Raw genomic sequence first — 13,283 nt, 5'->3', positions numbered from 1 at the left:
ACATTATAGGTATTTGTAAAATTTGTAAATGTGAAATAAATGTCATAAAGGATGCTTAAGTTATCTTTCTTGTTTGTTGCACAGGTATGATGCCCAGTTTTTCTCTGAAACCATTTACAAAGTCTGCAAGTGTATAGTGCTTAGTTTAAAAAAAAAATCTGTTCTAGTTTTTTAAAGTCATGTAGTTTATTCCAGCCTTAAGACATACATTGTAGAAATCTTTAAGATGAATCATGGTCGAATTGTTTTTATTCAAATTTATTCATTTTACATACAAACAATAAAAGGAACAGCAATTTCACAGGATTTGCAGTAGGCAGATAACAGGAATAACAAGCATCAGACTAAATACTATCAGACTAGACACTGAAAAGCAAGGTCAAAGGAAGTCAATGTCAGTTGCAGAAAGGACATTCATGGTAAACAGAATCTTTGCATTTATATGAAACTTCAAAGTAATTGTGCCCTAGTGGTGTTAAAACAGTGGAGCAGTCAGAAAGCGTCCAGCGCTCATGTTTTATGAATATTTAAATATCTGATTGTCTCATCATTTAGGGGTTGAGTGGCGTAGATGACGCTGTCATCGGAAGTTGGTTACTAATAGTCATTCTCTGTCGTGTTTGACATCGTAACATACCCATAATGGCTCTCCTGAACCTGCAGTCAACAAATACAACTTATTAGTAAAAAAAAATAAAAATAAAAAAAGACAAAGTGACATATTATAACAAAGATGTAACATAGAGGCCTTACTTCTTGTTGGCAATGACATAGATGCAAGGATTGTAAAAGGTGGAGGACTTAGCAAAGAGTGGGGCAATTATGGCCATTGGGGCTGGAATCTTTTTGGGGTCTCCAAATGATGCCCACAAGCACACAATCGAATATGGAGACCAGGCAACCAGGAACATCACTATCATCACAATAGACATCTGTACAAATAAATGAGCATTCAGGAACTGAACTAAAGAGCACACAAAACCTGTCAAGCAGTATAACTCCAGTAATATTTATTATACTATTATTTTATTTATTAATTTTTTAATTATATATATATATATATATTTATATATATATATACTTATTTTTAATATTTAATATATTTTTTTAATTATATATTTTTTTCCTCCCTTTTTTATTTTATTTCAGCTTTACTACAGTTACCTGCATGGGTCATATTTCTCCAAAAAGAAAGAAAAAAAGAAAGAAAGAAAGAAAGAAGTAGAGATAAAAAGGAATAAATTAAATAATTAAATAAAATGTAATAAATACTGCTGGTACTACCTTGGTAACGTCCATCTGATCTGACCAATCAATATTGATGCTGTCCAGGCAGTTACTGGCTTTGTACCTCTTCACAGTAACGGAGACGTTGTAGTAACAGTAGAACATGACCGCAAGAGGAATGATGAAGTTGACAGTGATCACAGTCATTGTGTAGGACACAAAAGATCTGAAATCAAGCAGGATTAGTCCCACTCCAATCTTAATATTCACAATCGCTGAAGAAAAGATTTACAGAGCAGTAAATCTGATAAAAGAGTGGTAAACCAATAAGGCCTGTCATATCAATCTTGACTCACGTGTCATTGTTCCTCCAGTTGATGGTGCAGGTGGCTCCTGTGGGGTCAGGAGCATATCCTGCCCAACCAATGATGGGCATCGATGACCAAAACACAGCATTCAGCCAAGCAGCACCAATTAGAAGTGTGTATGACACTGTTGTCAGCTTCTGGCCTGTAACAAACACATATCAGTAGATTGCCTAATGCACTTGGCCCCTGCCTTTGAGTAAGGAATAAAACACAATGACGTTAACCTTCCGCTATGACAATGATAGTCTTTAGTGGTTCATATTTCAGGCAGGTAGTTATATGGATACAATCATACCTATGTCAGGTCGACTTATGGTAAGGTATCGGTCAATGGCAACCACAGTAAGCAGTCCGATACTGGCCATACCGAAGAATATATTCAGGGCAGCATAGATCTATAAAAGAAGCAACAAGTTCTGCTGTTGTTTTCATGTAAGAATAGTAGCCAAAACTGTAAAAGTGTAATAAAATAAGCAAAAATGTCACTGTTGGCAGTATCTTTTACTGTTATTTCTTTGGGGGGAAATAGCAATATAGAAAATATAAGGCAGGTTGAAAAATGTAATTTAGTGTGTTTCCCCCCAAAACTTGATAATTTGTTATATTTGTTTAAAATAATACTCTAAACTTCCTCAAAAATATACTTATATAAACTGCACCACATAACATTTTAGAGCAAATATTACATTTATACTTTTATCGGAATAGCTTAAAAACAAACAAAAAATGAGTACAAAAAATAAGGTGTGCTTTATATTAGATCTTTTAAAAAGAATGAATCTTGTGTTTGCTAATGTGTTGGTTTGTGCACACCTGGCAGCCTGTGTAACCAAATTTCCAGCTCCCGTGCAGGTCTGAGGCTGCTGACATGGGGTAACCAATACCGGCTACGCCAATATCAGTGACAGCCAGATTGATAATGATCGCATTCGTGGCTGTACGCAACTCTCTGAACTTCACAAACATCAGCAGCACCACAGTGTTACTAGACAGACTGACCACTCCTGCCACCAGAGAGAAAGACACACACACAGGGAGAACAGGAGGTTAAGACATCTGTGAACACACACAGATGTTGTCTCATAAATATCTCCATTCAAAACATTTCCCGGTTTCAGTTTTCCATTTTACTCACACACACACACACACGCACACACACACACACACACACACACACACACACACTCCTTATGGTTACCTCAAACACTTGGCTGAATCTAATTTCAAGAACTGCTTCAAAACATGTGCTGAATCTAATAGTAGGCCTCATCCTGCCAACTCAAAAACCTGTCAATTGCTAAAATAGTTATTTAAAAGTGACAGTACATTTATAGCTGACTGGTAACATCAAATACACCAAGCACACACACACAATCTGCACTTTACCTGCCGTTATGAGATATGCAGCGACAATACTGTGTTCTGTTTGTGTGAAGGCGCTCTTTTCACCATATACGGTCTCAGCAGAAGCATTCAGGAATCCAGTTGTCATCTCTTTGTCACACATAATCATATATATATATATATATATACCACTCAGGCCAAAATTCACATCTGTTTAAACTAAGTTATCTGGCTTGAAAGAATTTGAAGTCCAGACTCCCCCTCTCTTACTTAGAAGCAGATCATTAAACTGTGTGAGTGTGTGTGTGTGTGTGTGTGTGTGTGTGTGTGTGTGTGTGTGTGTGTGTGTGTAGAAGGTTATGGGGTGATTGTGGGAATGAGGGGCTGGAGAAGCATTGGCCTGGATTACAGTATGTTCTCTAATTATATTTTCTGCTTGGTTTGTGAGGACTGAGGAAACCGTTGTTTGGTACTAATCCTCACATGAAAGCTTCTCATTCCATGCAACAGAAAAGCTTTCTTGGAATGTGGAGTGCATATCATTAACATAATTAACTTTTTTTTAAATAAGAAATGTGCAATAATATATTGATAAGCACGATTCAGACTATTCAAACATTTAGTAACATTGTGTAATGCAGATAATTAAAACACGTCTTGCAGCATTATTGTTATTTCAAGAATGTCAAGTTTGGATTAAACAGCTTGTTTAAGATGAAGTGGAGTTTATGATCTTGTGGCCTATTAATAAGTACATTTTGCTCATTGTTATAACAGATTAAAACTAGAATTATGATATTTAGAATAAACACACTTTTAAAAATAAAGGTTCCAAAAGGGGATTTTGCAGCGATGCCATGGAATAACCATTCTGGCAATTTTCTTTAAAAAGTTAAAAGAAATTTTTAAAAGAAATATCTTTTTTTTTCTTAGTGTGAAAAACATTTTACTAATCTGAAGAACATTTTTCCACTGTTAAGAATCTTTTGTGCAGTGGAAAGGTCTATGGATGTCAAAGGTCACAGATGGTGTCACTGACATCAATGAAGTATTTTTCTCCAGACATTCTATAATTTATAAATATAAATCTATAATTTATTTAAACAACTAAGACAACTAACTATTAAACTTTTACTAAGACCACAGCACCGTGATGCAAGATTTATTAGATTTATTATTATTAGAGAATTTTGAAATTCAATTCAAAGCCAAATGGTCATATAAACAGTATACAGCAGATCATAAAATAAATAAACAGGTTATTTATTAAAATTGACTGGTTTATGAGGAAAGAAACAGTTAACCTAACACTACGTACATTTACATATAGGCTTAGTCATTTTATTAATTTCCATCTCCTTATTATCAACATATTCTGATTATAAACATTAAAATTACTTTATATAAAAAAGGGCTGAAGATAAATTGCCCCCAAAACTCTCTTTGACATAAACAGCAACTCCAACATCATCCACTAGATGGCCACGGACTCTCCGGGACGTGACGTTTCAACGGATATTACGTGCACGGAAAGGTTTTCAGTCATGTGATGATCGCACATAAACAAGCGAAGAACTTTGTAATAAAAGTGGGTTAAAGTGAAGGTAATGCGTACTATGATTTTATTGTAATTTACTAGATTAGGAATGGTGCATGTTAGCTGGACTTTGCTTTTTAAACAAGACGATGAGATGCATCTGTCAGAATTTTTTTTTGTTATTTAGTGTTCTGTAACGTTACTCTTTTCGCTTCAGGGTACAGCAGCAGGGTGAGCTAACGTGAAATAGTCAATCTGATGAATATGGCAGATGTGAGTATATTTGTGATGCATTTGCTTAAATGTCCTTTTTTTCTTGAAAATGTTATAATGGGTTTAATTTAATTATTACAGAATCTGAGGAGTTATTTGTATAAACAACTGCCAAGGTAAGGTTAAACTTTTTTTTTTAAATCCATAATGCATTGAGATATTGACTGATTGTTCTTCTCTGTCATCAGTGTTGAAGGACTCCATGCGATAGTGGTGACAGATAGAGATGGAGTCCCTGTAATCAAAGGTAACAGCATCAGCTCTGAGCTCCAGGTCTGTTTGTGTATCTGCTAAATCTTAAGCTGAGATTTTGCTTGTTCTCCCTTTTAGTTGCCAATGACAATGCTCCTGAATATGCTTTGCGGCCAACGTTCCTGTCCACCTTTGCATTGGCAACTGACCAGGGCAGCAAGCTGGGTTTGTCCAAAAACAAGAGCATCATTTGTTATTATAACACTTACCAGGTACTTTCTTTACAGAAATTAAAATACATTTGACATACTACTTGTTAAGAATTTCTCGTTTTAATATATTCTGTGATTTCATTGGCAGATTGTACAGTTTAACCGATTACCCTTAGTCATAAGTTTCATTGCAAGTAGTAATGCCAACACAGGTGAGTCTCCACAGGTAGTATGAAAGTCACTGAGCTGCTTTAGTAGTATGTTCATTATAATAACCGGTGAATGATCAGTTTCCTTATTTTTAATATTTAGGTCTGATCTTCAGTCTTGAGAAGGAACTGGTTCCTCTGATTGAAGAACTCAGGCAGGTGGTGGAAGTAGCTTAGAAGTTATTCATCTCAGCACCTAAGGACATGTGGATGAAGATAAAAGAGCCACGATCTATCACTCATCCAGTCTGATGTCTTGATGTCGTAGTTCATACACACACATGTACATACATAATGATGGATGGTCTTGATGCTGTATGTCTTTTACGAATGTAACCTGTTCCTTTTTGTCTCCTCATTAATAAATGTATCTAAAGCTTTGGTTTACAAAAATAAATTGTTTATTGACTTCTTATACAATTCTTTTTACAAAAGGGTCTTCTTGGTTGGATAATGGGTATTATGTACATGTTTCTAAACAACAGAAGCGTGCTCATTGTCAGTTTACACATCACATTTGAAGTAGAATTGCTACTTAGAGAATTTATAACTTTATTATAATTACTTTGGTGATCTGTAGAGTGCTGCAGGGATTAAGTATTTTCGTAGCCTAAAACCCAGAACAGGTTAGCATTTTCGCACTTTCAGTTCCATCATCCTGAAGTCAATGGGTTTTTGGTTAAATGCCCGAAAAAAGGTTTGTGGTGAACACAAGCTCAGGATTTATTCGTGTTTTGTTCTACAGCAGACGGCTAAATGGGTTTACAGAGGCTGTTGGGGAAATGAAACGTCATTAAGCCAAACAGGTAGACTCGTCTAGTCTGCTGTCACAGCCTTGTCGTGTTGTATATAATCCCACTCCCGAAAACTAATAGAACTTTTTTTTTTTTTTTAAGAAAAATATTTTTCAACTAAAGACAGAATGAGGTGTCAGGAGCTTAGTAGTGGTGATGTTTGTTTATAGCCTACTCTTTTTTTTTTTTTTAGGTCTGGTGATTGTACTTAAGCTTTCAAATTCATAAAATGTGTTTATTTATGAAGCTTTCATGACGAACAAAACATGCACTAATCATTAACTTTAACATTAACACTGATCACAGAGCTTAATCTTTGCAATAATTAAAAAGCCAAAGGCCCAAATAAAAAAAAAAGGCTAACTTCTAACTTCTGGGTTGGCTTACAGAAATATGTAATCACAGCAGTGCTCTATTTTGGGAAAAGTATATTTCATCCAAAAGTTTCAATGAAAAAGTTCATTTATGCTTACCTCATATTTGCAATGTAAGGGGGAATGTACATGTTTAAGAGCAGACACATTGTTTAGCTTGTGTTGGAGAAGAATAAGAAGAACGGAAACACAACACAGAACACAATATCTAAAATAAAAACCTAACTATTGTCGATTGTAATTCCAACATTAGTAGTGCACCGCCTCGAGAAGTCTTTATAAAGCACAATAGCACGGTGCCTTGGGTGATTCATTGCCCAGAAGATTTCTTAGGTGTGATGAGCATCAGATGCAGTTAATAAATCCACTGTCTTCAGTAATATAAAACTGCGCAGCTTGCATTTGCTCCAGTACTTCTTCTCTCCTTGTTGAACATCATCGTCCTTTCTTTATCTGTGACTGGAAATGCAGAGTAGTCATCATCATAGAGATAAGGCCAACAGAGAGACACATTTAAGATTAGACTGGTGCAGTGGGGTCAGATGAATTTATTTCCAATGGAACAAAGAAATAATACTCTATTTGTCACTTTGTTAACTGTTACCTACACTGATTATTAATAGTGACTGTTCTGTCATGGTTAACTTACCAGTTTCCATCGTAGTATCTTAATCCATTCATCTGCCTCAGCACCAGATTTTGCACAAAAATAAAACGTCCTCTCGGGGAACACCAGACTAGGGAGAAAAAAGAACATTTTAATAAAGAGTCTTATCGTGTAGTATAAGGCTGAAATTAAGCATGCACTGGAAAATATGTGGGCAGGAGGAAGTCCATGCATAAGAGTTTCTGACTATACTTCCTCATTACTGAGAATCACTTACATGTTGGAAAATATTGTATTAGATACACAATCGATATGAACAAAACAATATTAGGATTTTTGACATCCAATTGTAATTATTTTCTATTATAACCTCTTAGTATGTAAACAGACAGCGTGAATTTGTATTAATGCCATTCACATTGTCTAATGCTGATTTAGTGAGTACAGGATCTGTGAGCTGTCAGCCACTCATTTTCAGTTACCAAAAATAGCCAGTGATTTTATGGTTGGCCAACTGGAGAAGTTTCAGATGTAAAAACAGATAGGATTAGATTAGATTAGATTTCCCTTAACCCTTAGTTATACTTTTAACTGTAGCCACTCTTGTTACATAAAAACATATAGCATTCAGAAATGAAAAGTGCTGGCCTTGTTGATTACAATTCCTAAATTTGAACCATGAACTACGCACACCAGTTATTAACGTTAAATAAATCTAAAACCAATTAAAAAAAATGCATTACTTGCAATTAAACATGAAATAAAATTACATAAAATAAACATTAACTGAAATAAACTTTCAATTTTGTTTAGTTTAAATTTAAGTAGAGCAAGAGACGTGCATAACGTATCATCATGAATTATCACTTTATTATAAATCTCTCACCAGAAGCAGTTGACCCTATCCTGACTGTAATCAAACTGGACAGCAGAGCACTCCGTCAGATCCAGGGTTCGTATTGGCTCTACCATCTGAGGAGACAGTTTTCTGTTAGATGAACTATCAGCTTTAGTTCTTAACTAATTAAAATCTTATTGTACAAAAGAGACAGACCTACCATTTTATCCTTGAAATATTTAAATTCATATCGATTCAGTGTGAACCATCTTTGCTTCCAGTTCTGCCCAGAAAGTAAATAGAGGTTTAGGTTTGCTCTACATCCAGTTTAACCCAGTTACAATTTACCGTATTAGCTTGAAACAGGCATTTACCGCAAACACTGGTTTGAATTTTTGATAGTCTATGTTTATAACTTTTAGTAATTTTATAACCATACCTTGATTACCGCTCCTTGTTTAACCAGGTAACCTTCTTTAGTGCCAAGCTGTTGACAACATAAAAACACTTTCGATTTAGGAGCTCAGATAAAACTAAATGAACAGATAAATTAATTAATTTAATTATTATTAAGATTATTATTGTCTTTCCAAGCCACATTCATACTCTTTTAAATGCAGTATGTGTATGTGTGTCCAAATGGGTCTGTATAAGGCCACTTTACTTACTGCTGGAGCATTAGGCACCAGGTCGTTTTCATGCCGGCCTGTGTGCATGGCCGTATGCACACACACCGTCTCATAGATGGATGGCTCTTCCACCTGCCGTGGGTATGGGAACCGCAGCACTAACAGGTTTCCTTGGTTAAAATAGTGAATTAGGAAACAGGGTCACTGTGACAGAGAAATGCTGAAAAGCAGTTTGTGAACTGTAAATAAAAAGCACATAGCTAACCTGTCTCGCTGCCTAGCAAGGGCTGATTGGCAATGTGATTGCAAAAATCCTGAAGGCAGGGAAATTCATTGAATCCAAAGGAATATTTGCCGAACTGCCGCCGGACATGAAAGTGTTTCACTGAATCCTTAGCTCTGGAAAAGTTTGGAGATGAAAAAGGGAGTGAGGAAGTGCTGTTATGCTGTGCCTGAAATCTCAGTATTGTTCAGTGTTAAATTGTTTTTGAACTGTTGCATAAAAGTGACATCACACCTAGTTGTATTGAAATAGGCAGACAATAATTTGTACACGGTCACACTCTATAAACAATAATAATCTAACATTTAAGCATCGGACAGAGTCACAGTGACCCAGGCAGGTTACTGTCTCATGGCTTGTGTGAATCAGTTTGATATTTATATATTTCAGTAGGAGTAAGAATAAGTTGTTTTGCTTTAAAGACACAAGACCAAGTGAGGTTTACAGCTGATGCATCGAAAAGGGGAACTGAAAAACTTAAAGCAATCTAAAGAATCTGAGAAAATAAGAGAAATGGAAAAAGAAATAAGGGCACTGACAAAAACCATATTGGCTGATCATTTAACTTTTTAACTTAAAAAAGTCAGTGGATAACAGCTCATTTTAGAAATAGCGGGTCTCTATTTTGCTACAAATAGCTTTCTATTCACCATAGATTCCTGAAAAACATGTATGATGGTTTCCACAAAAATAGTGTCGAATTAAAATTTGTCTATTGTCCAAAGTACACTTGCATACATTTTGTAATGATAGCTTTTGCAGGTATATTTATCCATAAATTAAACGGAGTGCACACAAGGAAAATATTCAAGTGTGCTTGTGTCTGAGCATACTGCACTTTAATATCAAAATGATTCAGCTGAGTGGACCAAGTACATATAAACTTTGATCCGAAGTGGACATTTCTTACCGGACAGACAAAGCAAAGCAGTCACGTCCTTTGTTGCTGTTTCTGAGTAAAAAATTCCCATCTACCCCATTCGAAAGGAGAAGAGCTTCAGCTGCATGCCGCGACAAATCATAATGATACCAGCTAAAGACAGAAAAAGAATGGGGTGCTTGAACACAAAGCCAAGATGTATGGTTATATCCACTATTGACTGTTAACATCCACACAGTAACCAGAGCACTTTTTTTGGATACTGTCATATGGATTAGGCAACACAGTGGGTATGTGTATTATATATTGATGCACGTGTATGGTTACTTTTACAAGGAAAACACAGCACTGCATTGTCACAGCAATTATAAAGCTGATTTCATTTGCATATTTTACTTAAATGGAAATACATTTAGGATTGCATTTCAAGAAAAAAAGCACCATGCTTCTCTGTTATTAGACTGATATTACAGAACTGTGACCTTAATACAATAACCCGCAGGCTGTCTTGTGTCATTTATTTACATAATGTGGTTACATATTTGCTGTTGTCCCAGTATGCTGGTATTGCTATGGTGGATTTATCCCGCATTATGCATATATCAAGTATAGCCTTAGCATAATGTTATGGGTTAAATCTTATTATAATGCTAAATTGATAGATAAATAAAATAAGCTTAAATGGTCAACTATGTTCACATTCAAACAATATTTGTGGATGGGATGATTTTCATGACTGTATTAATAGTATTCTGACAACTGAAAGCTGAATGTGCTTACTTGTCATGAAAATAACGCCACAATGCAAATAAACAAACAAAAAAGCAAACAAACAAAATTATTTGCCTAAAACAGGCTTCTTTTGGGGTGAAATATAATTCTGACTTGATTGGCATTGTTGGATTTGTAAAAAGCCTTTGTTTAATGACTGAAATGTAAAAAGAAAATACACTGGGGGGGGGGAGAAAAAAAAAGCATTACATTTGGTTTGCAATGTTGCACTTTAACAAACAAAAAAGTTAAATGACATTGACACTGAATCAGCAGGTATTTTTTTCAACACTTTCATTCACCACAGATGAATAAAATGATTAGAAGTATTAATAAAAGTAGAATAAAAGTATTTCCTCATTCTTTCGCTGACGCCGCTATTAACTTCAGCAACAAACAGGTGCAGCGACAAATCAAATAAACGCATTAACCAGACAACTGTTTGCTCTTCATCAGCGTATGTTTCTTTCTTTCTTTCTTTCTTTTTTTTATTTTCAGATTTGCGCATAACGATGTAAAACAATATGAAAAAATACTTTCACAAAACAAATTTAGGTCAAGAAACATAAAAAGAGGATCTGAGACTTATAGGCTGCACACAAACTTCATTTAGAGGAGGTCAAATAAAAGAGTCTTAAGGTTACTACTGTCCGGTATAGGATATTATAATTTCGTGAGTGCCTAATATGTCTTTAGTGAGGTCCAGATAGGTGAAAGAGCATAGTCTTGGTTGATCTCACCTAACCGACTCGAGCTCGTCGATGTCTTCCCCGCTGCTCCGTGATGAACCGACACTCATGGCTTGATCTCAGTGACGGAAGCAGATCCTCAGTGATGCGGCTCGCTGTCAGTCAGTCAGCACTAATGTCTGCTCACGTCGAAGTGAAACCGTTGCGCACCCTACAGCTCGCTACCATCGAAAGCGACAGCACAGGGAAGTAGTCGAATAGATCCGCCCACAGAGGAATGTAATCTGTCGTTATAATTTAGGGGAACTAGATGCTGATTAGCACATGTTCTCTTATACAAGACAGTAAACCAGCTCCAGCATGAGCGAACGACGCGACAAAATTTCAGTCGCGACAAAATTCCTTCTAAAAGAAATTTAATCAACTTAGCCAGTAGCCCAAGGTGCGTGTTGTGTCATCATGTCATTATTAGTCATTATGGCTGAAGGTGTAAGACCAGCACGACGGTTACAACATATTAAGGACACAATATACGGACACAACATTTCATTTAACCGTGAGTTGGGAGTGGTTGGTGGTTTTGTAGTAAATGCCAAAAGCGCCCAAAGTAGTACAATCCCAAATATCAAACCTCAAAATAGGTTTTGAATTTCCATACCTAAAATACATATTTTAGTCACTGTTATGCATACTGATCATAAACACAGCTAAAAATCTTCCTAGTGGCCCTCCTTCACGAAACTCAACATCTAGCACACACAGAATCAGGGTCGTAGCTGGGGTTTTCGAGGCCCTGGTGCACGTTGTACCCATGGGCCCTGTTTGTTTCTCGCTCAAGCTCACATGACCGAGACGGCAGAAACCGCATCTAATTTGCTTTAATTATTTTAAGAAAATCAACATTTCATTATTATTCTGAGTGCACACAAATAAACATAGAGTATTTACGGATTCTAAAGATTACGGAGTAGGAGCAAGTGAGAGCACCGGTGCCTCCATCTGTCCTGCTGTTAGCGCGCTGCTGTTCAGTTTCCACACACACTTCAATAGCGAACATTTCTGTAGGTTAACATTAGATTAAGCAGCCAAGTAAAAGTTGTTACTACATACATCTTTTAGATGAAAAGCTATGTTTGAGGTTGAGGAATGTTAGGTGGGCTTTCGGATGTCCTGTCCGATGCTAGTCTACTGTATTAGCCCACCACATAGACCAGCCATTAACAATCTGTCCGTCACGCGTTGGTCATTCACTTAACCAGCAACACCAAAGCAAACAGGAGGAGAGCATAAGAGACAGGGCAACTAGAATTGAGTTCAAAATTAAAATAAAGGCCTACAGATTATTGTTTATTTATTTAAAAATTAGGCTATATTTGTGTATAAAGTTGGGGATCAAAGTATTATTATGATTCCCAGTCCCGCCCACTCCCACTGACATTTTTTCCTGTCCCAATACCGTGATTAATGTGACCCGGGGGAGTCCCAAAAAAATGTCAGCCTCTACCGTGGACCCCTATCACCTTTCACCCAACTCTGACGAAAACCTTTCATACCTTTCATGGACCTTGACACTGTTATTTACTTGGCAGTCTATGGGATAATCTCAAGCCTCCAGGTTTTTTATCCAAAATATCTTAAAATTGTGTTCCGAAGACGTGTTTGGAACGACATGGGGTGAAGTGATTAATGATAATTTTCATTTTAGGTTGGAGTATCCCTTTAATGAGATAATAATAGTAATGTAAGTTATTCTTTTGCCACCGCTATTTGGTTAGAAAAAAATAGGTGGGTACTGAATCACTTTTTATAAATACTTTTATTTAATCCAATACCTTTTGATGTTATGTGTGAATAACACCAAGAATTGCTACTTAATTGCGTTGTACTATGTGTAATGACATTAAAAGGAATCTAAATCTAAATTTATTTGTAAAGTAACATAGGAGTCTACAGTGCTATCGCTAACTCTTGTTTAGTCCAAGTGGAAGTTCTCAGAAGTGCAATGCTGCCATCATGCTGTCAAATGACCCTACAAGAGCATGCTGTCCTTTTCAAT

The 13,283-nt window shown here is 36.1% G+C and overlaps 3 protein-coding genes across 3 annotated transcripts; 1 reads left to right on the top strand and 2 right to left on the bottom strand.

Annotated features, from left to right (window-relative positions):
* Positions 1-204: 204 nt before the first annotated feature.
* Positions 205-3,205, bottom strand: LOC113113182 (visual pigment-like receptor peropsin). The gene is made up of 7 exons (XM_026279352.1): positions 2,982-3,205; positions 2,409-2,599; positions 1,891-1,990; positions 1,584-1,737; positions 1,285-1,453; positions 754-932; positions 205-657 (listed from the first exon to the last, which is right to left on the bottom strand). The coding sequence occupies exons 1-7, from the start codon at positions 3,106-3,108 to the stop codon at positions 552-554; spliced, it is 1,026 nt and encodes a 341-aa protein (XP_026135137.1). The 5' UTR covers positions 3,109-3,205; the 3' UTR covers positions 205-551.
* A 1,219-nt stretch (positions 3,206-4,424) lies between these two features.
* On the top strand, positions 4,425-5,755 carry LOC113112832 (ragulator complex protein LAMTOR3). Its single transcript, XM_026278728.1, has 7 exons — positions 4,425-4,543; positions 4,694-4,749; positions 4,831-4,865; positions 4,938-4,996; positions 5,080-5,213; positions 5,302-5,365; positions 5,466-5,755. Exons 2-7 carry the CDS (start codon positions 4,735-4,737, stop codon positions 5,537-5,539), a joined length of 381 nt encoding a protein of 126 aa, XP_026134513.1. The 5' UTR covers positions 4,425-4,543; positions 4,694-4,734; the 3' UTR covers positions 5,540-5,755.
* Positions 5,756-6,326: 571 nt separating this feature from the next.
* On the bottom strand, positions 6,327-11,484 carry LOC113112831 (dual adapter for phosphotyrosine and 3-phosphotyrosine and 3-phosphoinositide-like). The gene is made up of 9 exons (XM_026278726.1): positions 11,279-11,484; positions 9,798-9,920; positions 8,870-9,003; positions 8,644-8,774; positions 8,415-8,462; positions 8,196-8,258; positions 8,024-8,109; positions 7,180-7,267; positions 6,327-6,989 (listed from the first exon to the last, which is right to left on the bottom strand). The coding sequence occupies exons 1-9, from the start codon at positions 11,335-11,337 to the stop codon at positions 6,966-6,968; spliced, it is 756 nt and encodes a 251-aa protein (XP_026134511.1). The 5' UTR covers positions 11,338-11,484; the 3' UTR covers positions 6,327-6,965.
* Between the last annotated feature and the right edge of the window lie 1,799 nt (positions 11,485-13,283).

Source organism: Carassius auratus, chromosome 13 (genome assembly GCF_003368295.1).
Source record: "Carassius auratus strain Wakin chromosome 13, ASM336829v1, whole genome shotgun sequence".
NCBI lineage: Eukaryota > Metazoa > Chordata > Actinopteri > Cypriniformes > Cyprinidae > Carassius > Carassius auratus.
Note: the sequence above shows the minus strand (reverse complement) of the source record. Positions and strands in the feature narration are given on the sequence as shown.

Coding starts and splice junctions, on each gene's coding strand:
- LOC113113182 (XM_026279352.1), bottom strand. CDS start 3,108: ATGATTATGTGTGACAAAGAGATGACAACTGGATTCCTGAATGCTTCT. Junction 2,600..2,981: donor TGCATATCTCATAACGGCAG/GTAAAGTGCAGA, acceptor CTCTGGTGGCAG/GAGTGGTCAGTCTGTCTAGT. Junction 1,738..1,890: donor CATAAGTCGACCTGACATAG/GTATGATTGTAT, acceptor TGTTTGTTACAG/GCCAGAAGCTGACAACAGTG.
- LOC113112832 (XM_026278728.1), top strand. Junction 4,997..5,079: donor TGGAGTCCCTGTAATCAAAG/GTAACAGCATCA, acceptor TCTCCCTTTTAG/TTGCCAATGACAATGCTCCT. Junction 5,366..5,465: donor AAGTAGTAATGCCAACACAG/GTGAGTCTCCAC, acceptor TTTAATATTTAG/GTCTGATCTTCAGTCTTGAG.
- LOC113112831 (XM_026278726.1), bottom strand. CDS start 11,337: ATGAGTGTCGGTTCATCACGGAGCAGCGGGGAAGACATCGACGAGCTC. Junction 9,921..11,278: donor GACGAGCTCGAGTCGGTTAG/GTGAGATCAACC, acceptor TTCTGTCTTTAG/CTGGTATCATTATGATTTGT. Junction 6,990..7,179: donor AGATACTACGATGGAAACTG/GTAAGTTAACCA, acceptor CTGCATTTCCAG/TCACAGATAAAGAAAGGACG.